This window comes from Macrobrachium rosenbergii, chromosome 48 (genome assembly GCF_040412425.1).
Source record: "Macrobrachium rosenbergii isolate ZJJX-2024 chromosome 48, ASM4041242v1, whole genome shotgun sequence".
In the NCBI taxonomy this organism is placed as follows: Eukaryota; Metazoa; Arthropoda; class Malacostraca; order Decapoda; family Palaemonidae; genus Macrobrachium; species Macrobrachium rosenbergii.
Window position 1 is genome coordinate 12,339,270 of NC_089788.1, and position 22,276 is coordinate 12,361,545.

Sequence of the window (22,276 nt, forward strand, 5' to 3'; positions counted from 1 at the left end):
CCAACTGCATTTATAAACAAGCTCGTTCTCTCCTCTCCAAACGATTCGTCAGCTCTTACCAGCATCGCGTTTTTTGGAAACAATTTACTAGTGCACCATCAGAAAACATACTGTTGGAATGGCACACTCAAAAGATGGAAATAAGAAAAACAAAAAGGATGATAATAATACTCACTTTTATCCTGCCTCTCCCTGCGACGAAGGCGCTCGTAATCAGCAGCCTGTATGGGAGAGAATTGCTGAAGTTACTTACTATAAAAAGACAAACAGAATACACATAGCACCAGTAACATGTATAACAATGATCAACTCAAGGAGATGAAGTTTAATGTAGATCTTTCTAAGTTCAGTTAATAAAATCTGTGAAATTAAAATACATATAAACAGAAAACAAGAATAAGCACCAAAAACTCCTTAACAAGAACTCAGCCGCAGCAAAAATGCTGAAATGAAGAAAATGACCTTTGATAAACTACTTCAAGAAACAGTTATTAATAAAATCAATGACAAATTGCAAAACTTATCATAAACAGACCAAACTAATACACACACAACAGTAACTCAGACATACCAGAAAATATTGCAAGTAAAGGAGATGACGCTGACGAGAATCAAGAGAATTTCCCCAAAAATCAATGACATATTCTCCCACGTGTTTAATGATTATCGTTCATCTTTCATCATTATTGGGATACCCGAACGATACGGGGGGAGCTTCATGAACAATTATTCACATTGGATAATTGCACAGCTAATAACTCGATATCAAGCGTAATGTGGAACTAAAACTTTCGTGATTTATGCAAATGAGAAAACTTAACGTCTGCTGCGCGCCGAGCGCGCGTCTGTGTGTGAGAGAGAGAGAGAGAGAGAGAGAGAGAGAGAGAGAGAGCTGCATGTATTGTAAATTAACGATTACAGAAGTGAAAGAACATACCTTAGTTTTACCAGACCACTGAGTTGATTAACGGCTCTCCTAGGGCTGGCCCGGAGGATTAGACTTATTTTACGTGGCTAAGGACCAATTGGTTACTTAGCAACGGGACCTACAGCTTACTGTGGAATCCGAACCACATTATACCGAGAAATGAATTTCCATCACCAGAAAAAAATTCCTCTAACTCTTCATCAGCCGGCCGAAGACTCGAACTCGGGCCTAGCGAGTGCTAGTCCACAGCTCTACCGACTCTCCCAACGAAGAGCTAAAAGTACAAACCTTTCATCGCATGAGCAAGTGCATATATAGATATATATATAATTATATATATATAATTATATATATATATATATATATATATATATATATATATATATATATATATATATATATATATATATATATAGGTGTGTGTGTAATAAGGCAATATCGATATTATGTGAAAAATAACCTAACATGAACAACAAACTATTAGAATGAACACTAACGGGTAACCATAACTGTAAATGTACACACAACATACCTCACGTTCGCACTCACTCTCCAGGAATATTCATGCTCCTCCTTCTCAAGGAAAAAAAAAAAAAAAATACTATAAAGATTCTGGTGAGAGAGCGAGCAGTTACCTTCCCGGTTTATCGTGCCCTGAGGTCACGATAATTATTCCGGCGGGAATACGCCACCAAAAACTTAATGAATTGCAATGCTCTGTATTATACGGCATTACATTACGGAGGGTTTTTTTTTCTGGGTGCCAGAATAAGAGGTTTTTGGACTTCCTGGAAAATTTACGCACCCGGTTAAAGCGCTGTTATGTTTGGAAAAAATGGATAAATATTTCCCTCATTAACATTAGTTTTCTCAGCTGACCTTTCGAACGCGTGGTATATTTTGTATCAAAGTGACTTTAATATATATATATATATATATATATATATATATATATAATATATATATATATATATATATATATATATATATATATATATATATATATATATATATATATATATATAATATATATATATATATATATATATATATATATATATATATATATATATATATATATATATATATATATATATATATATATATATATATATTACAAAAATACACACTTTCCGTGTATACACATACATGGAATATCTACCTGAGCAATCCCCCTTCAAGAGGGTGGGGGGGATTGCTAGTCCAATGCCCTGACCCATCCGAAGTCACGACCCACCAAAATCTACTAGCAACCACAACAATCAAATGGATTTAGAAAATGAAGGTGCTGTACCATTCCCTCGTTCATTCTGAAAGATGTGTTAAAACTATAGCAGCAGATGGAAAGGCTTTTACGAGAATGGATGAATTGGGAGTGACGGCTAAGCAATACCGAGGCACTGCAATGACATGGAAAGTTCAAGAGCATCTTATTTTCATTAGGAATGGAATGGAATAAAGAATTTAGTCCAAAGCTGAAGCGCTGGTATGTATGAGGTCATTCAGCGTTGAAAGGGAAACGGAGAGTAGAAAGGTTTGAAAGGTGTAACAGGAGGAAACCCGCAGTTGTTAGGAGAGGGTGGGTACCAAGATGGGAGAAAGAGAACATGAATGGAACATGAATGGAGGTACAGTAAAAGGAATGAAAGGGTGGCAACTAGGAGCCGAAAGAACGCTGCAAAGAACATTAAGAAATGCCTACAGTGCACCGCGTGAGATTCAGGGTATTTTCATTAGGAATTGAAACCTACGTTATTATTACCATTACTATGAGTTTGTTTCAAGTGACTACCGAGTTGTACTGCTAAATCCCCCTGGACTGGCCAGAAGGACTGGTTCTTAACTGAATGTAGAAACTGGAGCACAGTTCAGGTAAGGAAGTTAAACAGTCAAGTTCGAAAGGATAAATGGTAACTGTTGAAGAGTAATAGGCAGAAAGCAATGCAGCTACAAAGAACCGTAGTACCATTTGCAATGAGACGCGCACGTCTACTGTCTGCATTGTGATTTCTTTATTAAGGGGGGAGTGACTGCTCTAGTGCGCAAACGTAAGACTACAGAAATGCAGTGCCTCGATGGTTTTTTATCCACTTTATCAATCTGGAGATGAAAATGAATTAAGCATAACGACAGATTTGCTTATGCGCGATCTTCGTGACATCGCAGAGTGGAGTAGAAGATTCCTGCAACCGTGCAGATGAGGATCTCAAACGGTTGCTTTTCAGTGATGAGTGCGAATAGCAGAAGGTTATATTAAATTGGTGAAGTGGATCGTAAGTTGCGTTGAAGTGAGAATATGGCTAAAAAATTGTGGGGGTTTGCATTAAAGTGACAAGGAGGAACACACACACAAAAAAAAAGTCGCTTACGCTGAAAAGGTCTAAGTGTGTTCGAAAGAGCTGAACACTTTAGTGCTCTTTTGGACTTCCATTCAATTTATTCATGTAACTATAAATGAAAAGAATGGTGTGCATACCTATCTACGCAGTAGAATTATGAATATCTAAAGCAAAATGAATGTGTGAGGACTTGGAATATAAAATTTAGGCCAAAGGCCAAGCGCTGAGACCCACAGTATGTCGTCATTCAGCGATGAAAGGGAAATTGGGAGTAAACAAGTAAAAGATGCGCCGAAGTTTCTTCAGAGCAATCGCGTTTTCTGTACAGCGTATAATGTTGTATGAAACTCTGAGCCACGGCCCATGAAACTTTCAGCCAAGGCCCGGTGGTGGCCTGCGTTCTTGGCACATAGTGATGCCAGACACACAATCCATGGTTAAATTTAACCTTATATAAAATAAAAACTACTGACACTAGAGGGCTGCAATTTGGTATGTTTGATGACTGGAGGGTGGATGATCAATATCAATTTGCAGCCCTCTAGCCTCAGTAGTTTTTAAGATCTGAAGGCGGACAGAAAAAGTGCGGACGGACAGACAACGCCATCACAATAGTTTTCTTTTACAGAAAACTAAAAGGTTTGAAAGGTGTAACAGGAAGAAAACCTCGCAGTTGCACTATGAAACAATTGTTAGAAGAGGGGTGGGAAGTAAGAAGAAACATAATATGAAGGGAGGTACAATAAAAGGAAAGAAAGGGGTTGCAGCTAGGGGCCGAAGGGACGCTGCCGAGAACCTTAAGTAATGCCTACAATGCACCGCGGGAGGTGCACTGACGGCACTAACCCGCCCCCCCTAACCTACGGGGGAAGAGCATTCATGAAGCAATATACAGAAATAGCAAAGACAAAGCGTGTACGCCTGTTGAAGAAAAACTCCATCAATATAGCTTCTTTTTTATTGTGAAAGTAATTTTCAAATTATGGGCAACACGAATGCTTACAGATTTAGTGGTGGGGAACCGAGAAAAAAAAGAGTAGCATAAAAACAGCTTCCTGGACCAAAAAAGAGATGTAAAATGGAATGGCAGATGCCTGGCCGAGTTTTACGAGAGCATATGAAGTAGCCTTGAAGACGGGATGGCATTTACAAGTTTCATTCTTGAATAAGAAACCGCAGAATGAATAAAGCTGGCTGATGTCTCGTTCTCGTCTGCTGCCACGGTTTCTGAGGAGGAAAAAGCTATACTGTCGACGCATTTCCACATTCAATTTCCATAAACGAAAAGGCTTACTGACAGAGTGCCCGAGCGTACAAACGCTCTAAAAGAGAGTCCTTCGCCAAGAGAAAAGAATATACATAAAACATAAACGAAATTAACATCGAGGAAAATTAACGTTATATCTATAAAAGCCTCTTTCAACCAGAAGACGTCCACACACGTGGAAGTCATTCACGTCTATAACAGAGGCTGGCGTCTGAGGCAAACAACAGCACAAAGAAAATGTTGAAGACCAGCTTCCCAAAACTAGATCAAACTCGCCAGGATATAGAAGAAGAAGGAGAGAGAGAGAGAGAGAGAGAGAGAGAGAGAGAGAGAGAGAGAGAGAGAGAGAGAGAGAGAGAGAGAGAGAGAGAGAGAGTTATTTTACAGCTTCGGGCCGGTCTATTGTATCTTAAGTATAGTGCGTTAGTCTCTCGGGCAATTCGCGTGGGAAAAAATAGCTTGGTACGTTTTCTTATTTCCTTTATTTTTTCGCTTATTTTCCTTTGGCTAGCAAAGGTTTTGTTCTGCAATATAAGACTCAGGGGAGTAGAGAAATAAGAATTTAATTTCTTAACGAAGTCTGGACAAGTCACTATTTCCATTTTTACCAAATCTTAGGAATTTTTTCCTTGTGTTAATTCTCTTTTATGAACAGGAGACATATTAATGTACCAGTGATGAAGGGGGCTATGCTGAACAAAATACAAGCTCACAATAGTATCTTTTATTAAAGGCTTTCAAGATTGATATTTTCTCAGACATATAAACTATTCTCATACAATGAATTGAATACTTAATTTATGCCAAAGGCCAAGCACTGGGACCTATGAGGTCATTCAGCACTGAAACGGAAATTGGCAGTAAAAAGTTTGAAAGGTGTAACAGGAGGAAAACCTCGCAGTTGCACTACGAATCAATTGTTGGGAGAGGGTGGAAAGTAAGATGGAAGAAAGAGAATATAAAAGGAGGTACAGTAAAAGGATTGAAAAGGGTTGCGGCTAGGGGCCGGAGGGACGCTGCAAAGAACCTTAAGTAATGCCTACAGTGCACTATCCGCCCTACGGGGATTTCCGTAATCCGCAATAACAAGCTTGGAAAGTTTCGTATCAAACCAATTTCATTTGGGAGATTCAAACATCGCAACGACTCGGAAGAGCAACGCACCAGATAATTACCAGAGGCTGCAATAATCGCAGTGCTAACGATGATCCCCGATATCAGTCTGGCATCACTAATTGAAAAGGCTTGACTTCATGTCTTGTAATTTAATTAGAGGCAAAGTTATTCACCTTCATTAATTTCAGCTATGACCTACAATATTGAACAGAAGAGCCCCTTTTAATGGTCCTGGAGAGCTGGTGCTAGATAAATTTGACGTCTCTGACAGGCTTTAGAGGCTTTCAACGTATCGCTTTAACAAGGCAAATCAATACTGACAGTTTTGGCCACGTTAAACTAATATTAGACGCCCCGTAACACAGACAATATAAAAAAAAATACAAAGTAATTATACTGTTAATAACAATAACCTTGTGATTGGGAACGAATATAAAATTTGGATCAGAGGTCATTCAGCGCTGAAAGGGAAATTGAGAATAAAGAAGGCTTGCAAGGTGTAACAGGATTAAAATCTCGCAGTTGCAATATCAAACCACTTTTAGGGGCGGGTGGAAAGTCAGATGGAGGAAAGGTATTATGAACAGAGGTACAGTGAAAAGAATGAAAGGGGTTGCAGCTAGGGGCTGAAGCGACGCTGCAAAGAACTTCAAGTAATGCCTACAGTGCACAGCGTGGTGTGCAATGATGGCACTAACCCCCCTACAGAGCTGGAGAGCTGGTGGCTGATAAATCTGACGTCTCAGACAGACTTCAGATGCTCTCACCGTATCGCTTTAACAACGGCAAATCAATACTGGCAATTTTGGCCACGTTAGACTAATATTAGACGCCCAGCCACACATGGACAATGAATCTATAAAAAAATATAGAAAGTAAATATTTGGTTTGTATGCAATAATCCTGTGATCGCCACTTCTGTTTAATTAAAACAATAATGCTTATAAATATAAACAACGCCTTTAAATCTACATTATCAAAAAATTAGGACACGGCAAAACCATTCAGAATCAAACTCACTACATCAGGTGTCCAGTGCTTTCGAAATATATTCAACTGTAATACCAAATGTGATAATATATATATATATATATATATATATATATATATATATATATATATATATATATATATAATATACACATACGTAAGTATTTAGAAACTTTCCTTTCTAAATTTTTCAACATTCAACTGCTCCACACTTCACGAGCACTATACACAATGAGATCAAGCTACATAATGAGAGAACCCCTATCACAGGTTATTAACACACTTCATTGAGCACCATACACAATAAGATCAAGCACGTAATGAGAGAACCATTTCTATCACAGGTTATTAACAAATTGTAGTAACTTCAAAGTAAGTGGTAGTAAATGGCCGCATGGCCAACGAACAGCAAACCAGAAGAGCGCTTAAAAAGTTTATTAAAGTAATGCCCTACCGCTTATGTAGCCTACTTATCCACGCGGCCAACAAGAATGCTTGCTTTTACAAGTATTACTGAGTATTACGAACAGAATACAATGAACTATAAAGTGGAGAAATGTTTGCTTATCAGGCCGTGAGCTCCAGTGTAGCAAATAATTATGTATATATATGTGTATACTATATATATATATACATATATATATATAACCATATAGCCTATACTTATTTCCCTTCAAGGGAATGGTTTCGAAAAGGGTTAGCATTCCGGATCTCATCAGCTGTATTGGGATGAGGTTGCTAGTCCCATATTACACTATTCTTGTTAGGGTAAACAGCTTTATACAGTAGGCTATATAGATTATATACAGATTTATTTACCCAACAAATTACACAGCCATACAGGCCTAAAAGAAATTTTCCATAACCAACGTAGTCAGTTCTAACCACCTACCAATAACAAAAACAAACAACCCTTCCTCTGTTCAGTTTCGACGCCATTATTCATCTAAAGCGTTGAAGCCGCAACTCTTCGCCAATATTGGATGAACCGTAATTCAGTTTCCCTTTTTTTTTTTTTTTTTTTTTTGAGGCGAAGTAATTAACGGAGCAGCCAATCTTCCTGCCACTGTAGAAAGAAGTTCGGGTGAAATTTGGCCAACCATATTGAAGGCTGGGAACGTTTTTTGTCGTGCGTTTCGACTTTCTTGATTTGACCTCTGAAGGCAATATAGTACGGCCTTCACCAGGTCCGTGATGAAGGCCAAATTCTTTGAAATGACGAAGCGGGTAAAAGGAGACACGAATTTCATACTTTTATGCACTTTGGCCTACTATTTCCAAGGCGATTTGCGATATCGTCTATAATTCGTCAATTAACGTTTCATAATTGCCCAACATTGCTTTCACGAAGTTTCGAACTGTAACGTTCATTATTCAACTTAGAACCATCTTTACCAAAAACAGGTCGAAACGTTCTGGTTTGCCTAATGAAACATATACAATTCTCATATACTGTAATGACGCTCCAGCATTCAATACCTAACAGCCGTGGTACTACAAGCAGTGTAGCCAGCCGTCTGGTTTGATGGGGTAAGTGAGCGTCACTTACGAGGTTACTGAACTGCATTCATGTGTATATGTATGTATGTATGTATATATATATATATATATATATATATATATATATATATATATATATATATATATATATATATGTTACAGTCAACATGCGTAATCAGTCATTACGCGTAATGACTGAAATTTCAGCCATCACGCGTAATGCACTTAGGGGACATTTGATCCGCCCAGGAGCTAGTACTAAACACGGCGAAACAGTGAGTCACCTACACTGTTTCGCCGGGTTTAGTACTAATCCCTGGAGGGTCAAATGTATTTCGCCGTGTTTAGTACTAGCTCCTGGGGGGATCAAATGTCCCTAAGTGCATTACGCGTGATGACTGAAATTTCAGTCATTACGCGTAATGACTGATTACGTGTGTTGACTGTAACATATATATATATATTTCTTTGTCTTCAGCCTTTACCCATCTCTATATGGGGTCGCTGATCCGTTATGTATTATACTGTGTATATATATATATATATATATATATATATATATATATATATATATGCACACATAATATGAGAGGGCTTTAGGAAATTCCGCTAGTGGTCGTCCTTAGGATATTTTTTATCGAGTACCCATTTTGAAATTATTTATTGGCCCATATTCGAAATTTTATGCATCACTATTTCAAAAGTTTCTTGAAAATTTTGTGCAAATGAATTATGCTTACGCTTCGCTACATTTCTCTCATCACCATTTTTATTAGGCCTATTCTTCAGGCCACTTATCGGTGGGACTATAACCATGAAAATACCCAAATTTGTTTCGCCTTCAAACCTGTATCATTATGCACATTTAGACTTATGCTGGTATAGGTTAGACAGGTCACTTTTTTATGGTCTGGGTGCAGTAAATACATCACTACATGTGACCTACACTTCGTTTTCGTTATAACTTGGGAGTTTTAAGGTCGACAGCCCACGCCATATTTTCTTGTCAGCTTAATCCTTAGTACGGGTCGCTATTTTATTACTTTCTTCAGTGGTACTCTGCTGTCAGCCCATACAGCATAGCAAGTCTTCCCCGCCACCTTATGTACCTTGTATTTCAGCCTAATTGGGACTCCCCTGTCGAAGAGCACGCCTGATGAGCCCCCACCAATAACTCCGTCCGGCTCGAGTTCGATGGTTAACCTATTTAACCATATTATCCACAATACCTGTTGTCGACCTCAGATACTGCTCAAGAATGTTTACTTCCCGTAGTTAATCTTGGCGTTTGTCATATATTTAGACCGAACTTCATCTTTCTACCTACAGTATATAGCATTATCTCTAGTTTCTGCTATCAAAATCATATGCAAACCAGATTTAGTGGCTCAGGCACTGGGCGAGTTCTTCCTATTTACCGCAACTAGACAGTTTATCGACCAAGTCTTCCCCTTTCTCACAGAAGCTATTGTGAGCAGTTTTTGTCAGAGAGAGAGAGAGAGAGAGAGAGAGAGAGAGAGAGAGAGAGAGAGAGAGAGACTTAGTTCCTTAAAAGTTTGTGTTGATGGTGCCTGGAAATATACTGCGTTGATGAGGGCTTGATGTCCAAGACTGATGGGCAATTTACATTAAGCTAAAGTGACTGATCTCCGGGAGATAGTTGACGACAAATATTCATTGGGGATGGAGGGAAAGGGGGAGGGTTTTCGTCAAATGGGGGTGGGGATGGTTATGGTGTGAGAAACTAGGTATTCACACTGGCTGAAGCTTATTGCAACCATTCAAGTTTTATGCAAAAGTATCAATTTGAAATCTCCCAGATTTACATTTACTTGGTGCTATAATTACTGTATATAGTGTTAATTCTTATAATTTGACGACCTTATAAAGTCTACCAACAATTTTCGATAATTTTCCAGCATTTGTTTAAAATGAAAGCGTTAGGCCTACTGATTAATGTCTGAAAGAATACCTACTTTGCATAGGTCTACAAATGCGATTTTTTCTAAACGCTGGAGTTGTAGTGCTATACAGTACACTCTTTTTATTTAATACAATGTTTACTAAGGAAATAAGTAAAGATTTAGTACTAACCCCTCGGGGTTCAAAGATATCGTTTATTAATATAATCTGTCGACCACGCAACACAGATATGGGTGTATATAATACTTTGATCCGCCATGTTTACTACTAACACCTCAGAGATAAGCCAAAATAGCACCAAATTACGTCAGTGACACCTCTCTCCGTGTATTACAATCCTTCCTACAAACTAACCAGTAATGCACCTGAGGGTAAAAAATATATAAACTGCTGTTAACAATGACTGCTCTCACCTTTCCGGTTACACCTAGAACCACCCTTACTTTTGTTTTATCGTATAGGTCTAAAAAAGTGAAACAACCATTTCTTCGAAGCCGTTTAGTTATGTACAAAATGGCTCATTAATGTATTAAGATTAATTCTGAAAATACTTGAAGAGGTGGTACTAACCATATGAACTCTCCCTTGTACAGCAAAGGTCATTTTTTATTCGGCATAGGCCTACGATTTATTGGTGTTACTCTGGCTTGTTATCCTTGGGACGCCGAATTTAGTACTAGTCCCTCGGGGATCAAACTATTGTATATACCAATTTCTATTATTCACATAATTTGTCGACCACACAATATAAAATGGGTGTATATAGCCTAATACTTTGATCCCCGAGGAGCTAGTACTGAACCTGGCGTCCCAAGGAGCTTTCGCCATGTAGATAACAAGCCGAAGTGGCCCCGATTTATTTCTTTTAAATTTCAGTGTAACAATACCTTGAACACCAAGTCGGTTTCCTATTAATATCCACTGATCAATAATACTGAATATACCTTGTGTGTATTTGTCAGCAGACGCATCCTAAACAGGGCATGAGTTATAGGCTTCGGAGACCATTTCTTCACATGTCCAGGAGCAACTGAATGTGCCAGAACAATGTCTAGCAGTAAACATTGGCAGCAGCCGCAATGACACGTGTCATTAAATTATTTATCACACGACATATAATTATTTCAACTCTTTCAATTAGCCCGCATTTTAAGGTACTTACGCATGGATAGCAATTCTAATCTACCGAGAGAATTCATGATTTCAGCTTGAACTTGAGAGCAATTCCTGCTGCGAGTGTGATTGGTCTACAATTCAAGTTTGATCCTTTCCCTGCCTGCTCCTGCCGAATCGCCGGCTGTGTGAATGCAGCCTTGGAGAAGACATTCGAATATGAGAGTTAAAAGCTTTAAATGATGAATATGAGAGAGAGAGAGAGAGAGAGAGAGAGAGAGAGAGAGAGAGAGAGAGAGAGAGAGAGAGAGAGAGAGAGAAACTACAATCCGTATTCCCAGTCAGGGGAGAAGCTCTCCTATAAACCTAAAGGTCACATACGCACTGGTGTCTTATGTAAAAGATCAATACGTAAGTGCAATAGTCTTTAATTTCAATAAGTCACAAGCTTTCTGAATTGACATGCAAGTCAGCTGAACGGCTCTCTCATCATTTCATTATCGCACAGTGATCCTTCTCGGAGCTTTGCTTTGGATAAAGCAATCAGCTAACCTGTGTTTAAAGTTGCTCTAGCAGAGTTTTTCTCACACTGCTCTCCTCTCTTAATTTCTTGGCAAGCTAGCTGTATTGTGATAAATGAGGATAAAAAAAAAAAACTATGACACTTCCTCTTTAACAATTACTCTGTCACCACATTCTGCAGAACAAACTTACCTCATGACTTCACATAAGTGATTGCCATAAAGACTCCCTTGATTTCCGTGAAAGCTACACGTAAATTTACCAGTCAAGTTAAAATCTCCTAGTTGTTTTTATTTGGTCTACTCTAACAGACATTGTGGGCTTTCCTGGAGTTTCGGTTATATGTAGTTCCAAAAATATAGTAGCATATTTAATGTTTAAACCATTTTAATTATACACTGCCTTTACTACTTAAATGAAGCGAAACGAATAGCACAATACACGGACTAGTTCCGGCTCCAGCATGGTAAGGAAAATACCCAATAATAAACATTTGGCAACAAATGACTGGCAGGAGAAACTACACTGGAGTCATTAACGACAGTAAAAAAACAATGTAGCAAAGTATTGCAGTATCTGTGGAGTAGCAATCGTTAACAGTATGTACACTGACATTCGTTTACTGTGAACCTTGAATTTCTGAAGTTAATGAATATACAGCGTTTATGATGGGTTTACAGGATACATTGAACGCACTCAAAGTGATTTTAGTCCATGGAGGAATCCTTGCCAAGGATGCTTCAGTAATACAGTGTCAAGTTTTGCACCCTGCCAAACCTCTCAGTAAGGACATACCTAATGCTATTTGCACTAGGAAAACCTGGCGTGCCTTGTGAACACTACTAAATTACATACCGTGTTTTATTTGCATAAATTTTCAATTCTTTCAGCTGCATGCAAATAAAAACACTGGAATGGAAAATATCTTAAAAATTGCAATTGAATGCAAAAGTAAAATGGCACATGCAATGTAAAAGTAAAATGGCACACAAGTCAATTTTTCTTTATCAATGAACTGAGAACTTGTCTTGAATATCCTAATGAAATATCAACTTGGTGTGAAGTGGATAATCTACAGATGATGAAAATTTCATATACTGTACTCTATTAGGCTACGCCCAAAGTATGAGACTATTTTTAAACAGAATTTGCATAAAAAAAAAAATCTGAAAATTTGCACAAAAAAAAAAAAAAAAAATCTGAAAATTCTATGGGGCCGAAAGAGCAAATATCATTATCTTAAGGGCCAGTAAGAAAAGTGAGAGGACAGTGATGCCAATCATAGCAATGTTTGCCTACCACAACGCAGGGTTAACTTTATCTGCATTTCATATGTTATACATTATTATGCTTTAAATTACAAAGGTCAGGTCATGTGTCTGTGTGGCTTTTGTTTTTCATTTATTGCTTTGGGATAAAGCAACGCATTTGTGTGTTCAACAGGGCATAAAATATTTGGTCACTGTACTGTACGTATGTCAAACAGGTGTAGCCTAAACACTCGGGATGTACGAAATACTGGTAAACAACGGCTGCGCTGATGTCTTCGCCCTCAATTTAAGTTAATATCTAAGAAAAAAAGAAAAACTGCTAAGTTTCAAGATGACATACACTGCAACTTACTAGCATTCAATTAATCTTTGAATTCCTATGGCACCTAAGGAAAAGTAAGCCACAAATGTTGGTTTCTTTGGAACACGCGCTCATATGTTCATTAGTTCATCATATTCACGATGAAAAGGTAATTCGTGGGAAATACTACCAGCTGACTCACTGTTGGGTCGGATTGTTGGGTAAAATTCCCTGGTACTGTACGTTAGGCGACAGCCTGTCCGGGGAAAACCAAAGGTACGGGACTACTTATATTCTAACTTGTTACATGACCTGTGCGGATCAATTGGTAACGCCCTGGCCTCTCATTTGAAAGACCTGGGTTCGGTCCCAAAGTGAGTTTGGAATTCATGTGGCTGTCTTGTGTCGTTTGCCTCAGGTCAACCAAGCATTTCTCTCCCACTTTCCTTAGTTATGCACAAAATGTTGTAAGCCTACATAATGCCTGGGGTCAAGCGATTTAATTCGAGGTCAGGTCAAGATATTTAACGGGTCAAAACGTAATAATGTTGTACATTTTATCCTGGAACTTTTTTTATAATATTACTATTCCCCTCTTAATATCACCAATTAATGGACCCCAAGCTTCGCTTAAAAAGAAAAACGACTTTCTATACTCTCAACAAAAACTGTTTGGGGAAGAGTGGGATAAGATTGAAAAAAATTACGGGTAATTTTAAATGGGACACAAATCAAAGCTACATAAACAAAACCTAGTGGTTATTATGAAAAACATTTGAGGCCTTTTCTGAATATCTGCTTTGCACCTTCAGTTACATCATTCACTTTACCTTTCGTGGTTTAATTGAACTGTTCAGCAAATAAAAATATGAACAAGAATGCACACTCAATATACTTTATGGCTTTGAGGTAGAGTTATTCTCTTTGGACTTGGTAAAATTTTAGTTAAAAATCTGTAAAACGAACTAAAATACAAATTGTTACAATGCAATGCACGGTTCTATTACCCAGTATCTGCTGGCCCTGTAAGCATGCTGTGGTTGGCCAGTTCCCATAATTCACCAAAGAATCCTAATTCATGAGTAAATTAGCTAATACGAGTGTTGCATCACAATAAAAAAAAATTAAAACACATACCCTACCTTATGCACAAAAAACAATGCAGGTGCCTTAATCTTAAACATTTCTCAGCAGATATTGGAATTTCATGTCTATGATAAACCAGGCTACCCAAAACCGTGACAAATTAGGCAATTTACCACTAGGTTAGGTCATCCTACAGTTGTGAGACTATTTGAAGTGTGATAATATCCTACAAGTATAACACATCAAACTTCACTTGCTCTAGATATTAAAAACTATACTCATGTTACACGCTACACAACTGAAGTTATTGGATATCAGTTCAAGAAAATAGTCTAGCACTCAATGGATATGAAATCAAAGTTTTTTTTTTTTGCCATTTCCCTTCACCAAATACTATGGACTCCTATAATTCTTCTGAAACATGTAATAGTATGCTATTTGGTAATACAAAAATAAAAATAAAATAAAAAAATTTTTATTGTTGCTATTATATTAGGGCATTTCGAAGTCTACACAGGTTAGCCAACAGAGTGCTGTGTTATCTACCATATGGTTGTGACCACATTTATCAATGTGACTAACTGAACACGTGATTTACGCTTGGGTTACCTCTGCTTTTATAAATGAAAGGTCAACCTTTATTCCATGAAGATCCCAACAAGCTAGTCCAACCAGGCTACCTAATGCTAGCTTAGAAGTTTGATACAATCTTGGGCAAATACTGCCCTGAGGAAAAATGTACATTACTGAGGGATTATCATAACCATAGTGGTCATTTTTATGCGTTGTAACAGTTACTGTGGGAAAATCAAATAAGCCATTATTCCCCATGTTAGGTTAGGTTAGGTTAGTAGGTTAACTTAGGTTAGGGTAGGGTAGGTTGGTCAAGCTGCAATTTCGTTGCGCAAATGAATCTAGATTGTTGGTATACAGTTATGTCTGGCATGAAAATCATTTCCAAACAAAACTGCCCAAGATTTCAGTATATACAAATGTTGACCTGATGAGTAGAATTCAAGCTAGCCTAACCATGCTTCATGTGACGCGAACTTAGATCGCAATTCTGGATACTAATGAAGTTTCTATAGCAATATCGCGGTCCAACCCCATACCACCTCCCAATATTGAACCTCTAACTCTTAATATACCGCATACACAAACTGCAATCGTTAAAGGGTAAAGTTTGGATGACGTTTCCACCTCTTGCTAAAACATCCTTGGGTGAGTAAATGTAGCTTGTACCGAATACATTTCGGGGGATTCCACGATTAATACTTGTACTTGCTACCTGCATTGTCGAAAAATTAAATCATCTTGGCATGGAGAACTTCGAACAGTAATTCATTTGGGGGGGAGTTATGGCATAATTCTATACCGAAAAATGGCGTCAGGTAGTACTCACGGTGTCAACACTGGCGGAATCATTGTCCAAATCTCGCAGCATACATGCAGTAGGCCTAGTCTACGCTAGTATCTTTGTTTCATAACACAGCAAATAATGGCAAATGTCGTCCCACGAATAAAATACAATATAACTGCTATCACTTATTGTCGTTGGTTTTGAAGGCACTGGATAGGCCCGTCTTCCGGTAAATAAAAAAAAAACACTGCCATTCTTTGGCTGCGAGATTTTTGCAGACCATTATTGTCTGCTGTAGGCAAACTGACACCTACGGTAAGGTAAAAAAAAAAAAAAAAAAAATGTGCATTTTGCGTAAGCAGACAGCAATTGCCTTCAAGCTTTCAAGAGTTGGGCAGGATAAGAACCATGCTATACTGTATTGTAAGTAGGCCTAGGTTACTCGTGGTTTGTTCCCTTCTTGAACAACAACCTGAAGGAACCTCTATTACTCAAAAAAGTCTTACTTGAACTTTGTAGAATTGTCCTGGTGGTAAAGTTCTCAGAGCATTGGCTATGAGCTGTCACCTGATGAGGATTATTAATAATAATGCTCAAGAAACTAGCCATGCCCTTTGGCTATTACAATACTCCCAGCAATAGTTGATCACAAAACTGTTGTATTGTTACTTACCGTTAAAATCACATATTTGAACAATATTCTCGAGTTCGGCATGGCGGACATCGACAACGATAAGAAACACAATAACAATAACTGGTTACTTGTCAAGACTGATATGGTACAAGACCAAGCGTCAACTATCAGCTGGCGCTGGAGAACACAAATTTATAGTGTGCACTTTCTGTAAATTATCGTACACCTTAATGAGTAATTGGCACCTATCTTTCCTGGCCACCTTCAGATGGAATTTTGAATATTCACTTACGTTATAAAAGCCGCACTGAATTGACCACAAATGAAAACAGCAGTTTTTAGTTACTGGGAAGTTGAATTTTTATAAAGTGATGTCTGGTAACTGTGGAAGCACGAGGCAATTTTTGGAGGGTCTGTACTGTATGTAAGATTCACAAGAAAAGGCCAGGTTGGAATTTAAATTAAAATATAAGTGGAAATGTATAATAACTGAAGAAGAGCTGAATTAGACAACGAGAGAACATCTCAAATGGTAATAACCAAGGGAAACACAGTAATACGGGAAAATAAGAGAAAACTTCCAGAGTGAGTAAGAACTTTTCCTGATATATAATTGCGAACTGGTACCATGTTCGCAGTACACTGACGTTTAAAGCGAGAGGCGTACGAGGCAAACTCCCTTTTAAATGTGTATACGAGGAAACAGTACTACCTCATTTTTCCTAATTAACGAAAACGAGGGGTTAACATATCGCTGATAAGACTAGTTTATAGTCAGTCGGTTTCCACCTAAGGGGTGAAGATGTGGCACATGCGCGTGTGTAACTCGTGATTGGCTGAAAGTCAATGTTTCCGATATCGTCAGCGTATTTTGATGAATATTGAAACTTTCCTCGATAACATATCTGAATGTTTTTATATATGTATAAGAACCTTCACACTTTATTATATAAATCATAAACATCCCGATTTCTATCGATAATATACCTATACAAGCACAAGAAAGACGAGCTTGTATGCAAAAGTCTATTCATATCAAACGCAAACGAACGATGGGCTTTCAATAGACCGATGCCCACAAAGTGTCCAGGCAACAACATGTCCTTAATCCTTATCAGTCAAACTTCAATTTCACTGCATGAAAAAACCACTTTATTATGATGATAAAGTTATAGTCACGTACGTAAACTTGGAAAATAACCGTGAATGATGTTGACCGCTAGAAAAAGAAGCACTGGCATGCGAAAGATAGGCTTAAACAATCAATTCGCCAGAGATTTGATTTAACTGGCATTCTTTTAAGCGTTTTCATTTCACATCAGTCAAAATTTCTTTTTTATGGTAACCTTTATTTATTAATTCTATCTAAACATCGTTCCAGTGCCTTTAAAAAAATAAGTCTAGGCTAACCTTTTATGCCGAGTATATCAACACACAAAGGATGATGGGAAATCAATGAGATTTCAGACTTTGCTCGATAAGTCATTTAGCAAAATACTCCTGAACTTGCCCAGTCACTGAGGTATCATAATGATCTGTAATCTCAAGAAAAACTCATGTAAATATGCAAAGTATTATGCAAAGAAAACCTCAATACCACTGCCATGAATTAACTGAAATTTCCCGCCATTTACCCAGCGTTGCAGTAGTGTTCTGCCCCAGAGAGACTCATAGAACACAGTATTTCATGCTATTTCGAATATTAGCCTACTCATGTAATTTACTTCGAAGAAATTATTAAAATACGTTTTATTCCAACTTGCATAGCCAGATGTCTTTACTTGCCTACAATGAGATAACACAATTTTGGAAAGCCCATCGTTCGTTTGTGTTTAATCTGCGTAGACTGTTTGATACAAGCTCGTCTTTCGTGTGCTTGTATTGTTTTATTATAGATATAAATCGGAATGTTCGTGATCTATATAAGGTGTGAAGGTTCTTTGTAGACATAAGCACTCAGATGTATTAATGAATAAATCGTTTGGATCTTTATCACAGTAAGCCTACGATACCGGAAACATTGATTTCAGCCAGTCGAGAGTTAGGCGTATGCCAAAACCTATGTTTGGTGAGTGGACGGACGGAATGAAATAGTCTATAGTATGAAATGTCTATTAACTGATTGTTCATTGTATGTATATATATATATATATATATATATATATATATATATATATATATATATCCCATTTAGAAAGACTATCACTAGCAAGGTAGAACGTTCAGCTTAAGCAAGTCTCTAGGGATTAGATTGAGAATGCAAGCCCATATCCTTTTCTTGACCCAGCTGGTACTGGTGCACAGTCATAACTGATCAATTGCTGAGTAGTAACTGGGAATCAAACCACGGACCTTGTAACACAAGTCCAATGCCGTGGCAGTGAGTTAGGGCTCATTTTTTATGACGAAAGTTAACTATTGTCTACGTTAGAGTATGTACAGGTGGTAGCCACTAGTTTGGGAACATTAAGCCTAAGATAAGTGTAATTTTGTTTTACTTGTTAATTAATATTTTTGTGGATAGAGTAATGACAGCTACAGCCGTAGGTATAAATGGAGTGTGGAGTGGCTGAAGTTTACTGATGATAATGTTCGCTGGAGATAATGAAAGTGTCGATGGTGTAAGAATGTTAGGGGATAATTCATGTATGTATTTGGGAGTTGATCTAACAAATGAAGGTAAGATGAGAAACATGAGTCATATGACACATGATGCAAGGATATAGCAGAACCTCAGCAAAAGATTGGAAAAAGTCGCAGACCATCCATGGAAGCAAGGTTGGAATGTATAGTGCATTATTGTGCCATCTCTCCTTTATGGAAGTAAAGACTGGATGCTGAATGTGAATGGGAGACAAACGTTGAAAGGACGAGGAAAGCCGAGATACTAAAATGGGTTGAAAAGGTTAGCATAGGTGAAATAATGGATGAGATGCTTTGAGGAGGACTTCAGGTTTAAGAAAAATGAGAATATTTCGGAGCCCCCGGGAGGTAGGAGGTGGGGGTGCCCAAGGAAGAGATGTTGAAACGTAAGGGCCTGAGTATGCAGAGAGAGAGAGAGAGAGAGAGAGAGAGAGAGAGAGAGCGGAGCGCATACAAGATAGAGATAAGTGGCATAGTGTCTGTGTAGGGGGGACTGATGAACTACTGGTGACAAAGGATGTCTGTATCTTATCGATTAAAAGAGGCAAGAGGTGTTTAGTGAGCGCTGGCTTTCTCTTTTGCATAAAAGTTATAAACAGAAATTAAAGGGAAGAGGTTTAACCACGTTACCCAAAAGATTTGGCAATGAATACAGAAGCAACAACAAAAAACTAAACAAAGTGGGTGCTTATATTTATGCAACTGAAATTTATTATATGATCCATGTACACATTCAATATATATATATATATATATATATATATATATATATATATATATATATATATATATATATACACAGTATATGTGTGTATACATTGATACATACATATATATATATATATATATATATATATATATATATATATATATATATATATATATATATATATATATATATATATATATATATATATATATATATTATACATGTATATGTACCCTGTATATAATGTCTATATCATATAAATATATTTATTTATATATAGTATATATATCTTATTGATAAAAGAATGACAAATGCTGCATCAAAGAAAACTATTCACTAGCTGTACAAAAAGAGATAATTTCTGATTGAATAACTCCAGCAACGATTAAGAAAGTGGAAGTTTTGCAACTTGGAAGTCAATTTTTTTTTATTTTTTTCAAGTTATATTAAGTTATCTGCGTCCCCCCTTCCCCTCTTTCTTGATTTCACTGCATCAGTAGTTTGAAATAATTAAATATAATTTCTTGTACAATATTGTTAAGATTTTTGTTAAAGGAGAGAGAGAGAGAGAGAGAGAGAGAGAGAGAGAGAGAGAGAGAGAGAGAGAGAGAGAGAGACTCGCACTCTCTTACTGTATCAGTAAAGCTTGACAAGAACCAAAGGATGATCTGATAATCACCGAAGTACTACTGTTCTCCGTCCCATTGCCCAGAGCGAGGTCGTCATCGGCGTAGGCCTGATCGATTGCGGCCGTCTTTACCCCGTCGTCAGGCGCGTCCTTCGAGCTCCTCAGTAGGGTCTGAGAAGTCTTGCCCTCACGAATGTGCTCCTGTCTCGGGCTCTCCTCTTCTTCTGTCGCTTCTCCTTCGGCGCTGGCGTCATTTGTAAGCTGGTCGTTGCAGATGTCGCAGATGTACTGTTTTGGGGCCTCGAAAGCCATGTCGTAATCTCTTGTGAAGACCGTCCTGTAGAATCTCTCCGAGACCTTCGGTTCATCCCGATAGTTTTCGTCCATCCAGGTGCAATATTGCCCATGAATCCCCTTGATGCTGCCCCCAGCCTCAAGGTGCTTCTTCTGGGAACTTCCGCAGCGGTCACATTGGATGGACGTCGCCGGGAGAGACTGAATATGCTCGTGCACGTGATTCAGTCTGGCGCCCTTGATGGCCCTCACATTGGGCTTTTTTCCTCGGCGGTCCCCTGGAGTGGTCCCAGTGTCAGAGGCGTGTCTCTTCTCCAGGACAACGAGCAATTTCCTCTCCTTGATGCCGTGGATGGATTTGAAAGCTTCCCGGCACACTATGAAGGTTTTGCCGTGCTGTATCGTGTAGATATGGTTCTTGCGGGTGCTCGCTGCCGCGTTTTTCTTCCTCTTTACAGGGGCGTCTTGGATGAGTGCCTGCAGGTGGTCATTCTGACTGTTGTAGTCGCCCAGCTTCCAAAAATTCTCGAAAATTGTCCGCACGTTCTCATAGCCAATCTTCCCAAAACACCCATCTCGGCAGGGTGGGCCTAGTTCTCTCGCCGGCATCACTTTTTTGGATTTGACACTGATGTATTCCTCCCCGGAATTACGCTTCCTTTTCGATACATCTTGCGCCCACTCGTTCCGTTCGCGTGACAGGATTTTCTTTTTCCCTGTCCCGTCTTCGTGAGGACTATCAAGAGCAGTATCAATCTCACCATCTTGCTCCGTGGTGGCATCATCACCAATGTCACCACCAGGGACCCCGCCCCCTCCATCATCACTCATACTCTCATCAGCGAGAGCACTGTCATCACCACCATCCGATTTCTGTGATACGATTTCCTTTTTATCTACCGCATTATGATCAGCACCACTAATACCACCGAGATCAATATGTTTGTACTCATAATTTCCCTCGCTTTCGCCGGAGCTCCCGGCTACCTCCCCATCACTCGCCATGGCTCTCTTCCCACGAACGGCAACTGCGAACACTATAGGAACACGCTAATAATCCCCAAATCAGAAGAAGCACGGAAGCACGGCGAAGCAGCGTGTGAAGCGTAAGACAAAGGAAAATGGCGGCTCTAAAACCCGCCCGGTTCTCTCTCCCGCTCACTGCTGAGCAAGGGGACGATATGCGTGGAAATATCGGATATCTTGGCCGAACAGCCAGCCAGCCAGCCGCTGTCTCTCCCACCACACATACCTCACGGTTTGTGTTGTCTTTATACATTTTCTTGCCCGCCACTGGCCGACATATGTCGTATTATGCGACTGTCTCGTGCGACATTTTTCCCTACGGAAAACAGACCAAATGTCCAGCGAGAGAGGGGTAAGAGCGACATCGCCGCAAATTGTCGAAAAAGCATAAAATCAAGCATCAAACCGCTCTTTGGATCCAGTGACGCTCTCGTCCGTTTTCTTTGACCTGTCTATTTTGCAACATGTATTTGCACAAGCGTCTGTGTATGTGCATGTGTGATGATGTCATTACAAACAAAGATGATATACAAACGAGATGACATTCTCATACATACGCTCAAAACTCTTACATACGCGTATTTATAAATACGTAGAGGCAATTGAACCCCGGTTGTGAAATGGCA

At 38.6% G+C, this 22,276-nt stretch overlaps 1 protein-coding gene across 7 annotated transcripts in view; it reads right to left on the reverse strand.

Annotated features, from left to right (window-relative positions):
• LOC136831265 (activating transcription factor 7-interacting protein 1-like) overlaps positions 1 to 21,836 on the reverse strand; it is a 271,362-nt gene extending 249,526 nt beyond the window's left edge. The window contains exons 1-2 of one of the 7 annotated variants that reach the window (XM_067091355.1): positions 20,382 to 21,836; positions 176 to 221 (exon numbers count right to left, since the gene is read on the reverse strand). In XM_067091355.1, coding sequence (XP_066947456.1) covers positions 176 to 221; positions 20,382 to 21,629 — 1,294 coding nt within the window. In that variant the 5' untranslated portion in view covers positions 21,630 to 21,836. Of the gene's footprint in view, positions 1 to 175; positions 222 to 11,007; positions 11,114 to 15,758; positions 15,994 to 16,389; positions 16,676 to 20,381 lie in introns of those variants that run through there. The other 6 variants (XM_067091354.1, XM_067091359.1, XM_067091362.1 and 3 more) reach the window with 6 other exon arrangements.
• Between the last annotated feature and the right edge of the window lie 440 nt (positions 21,837 to 22,276).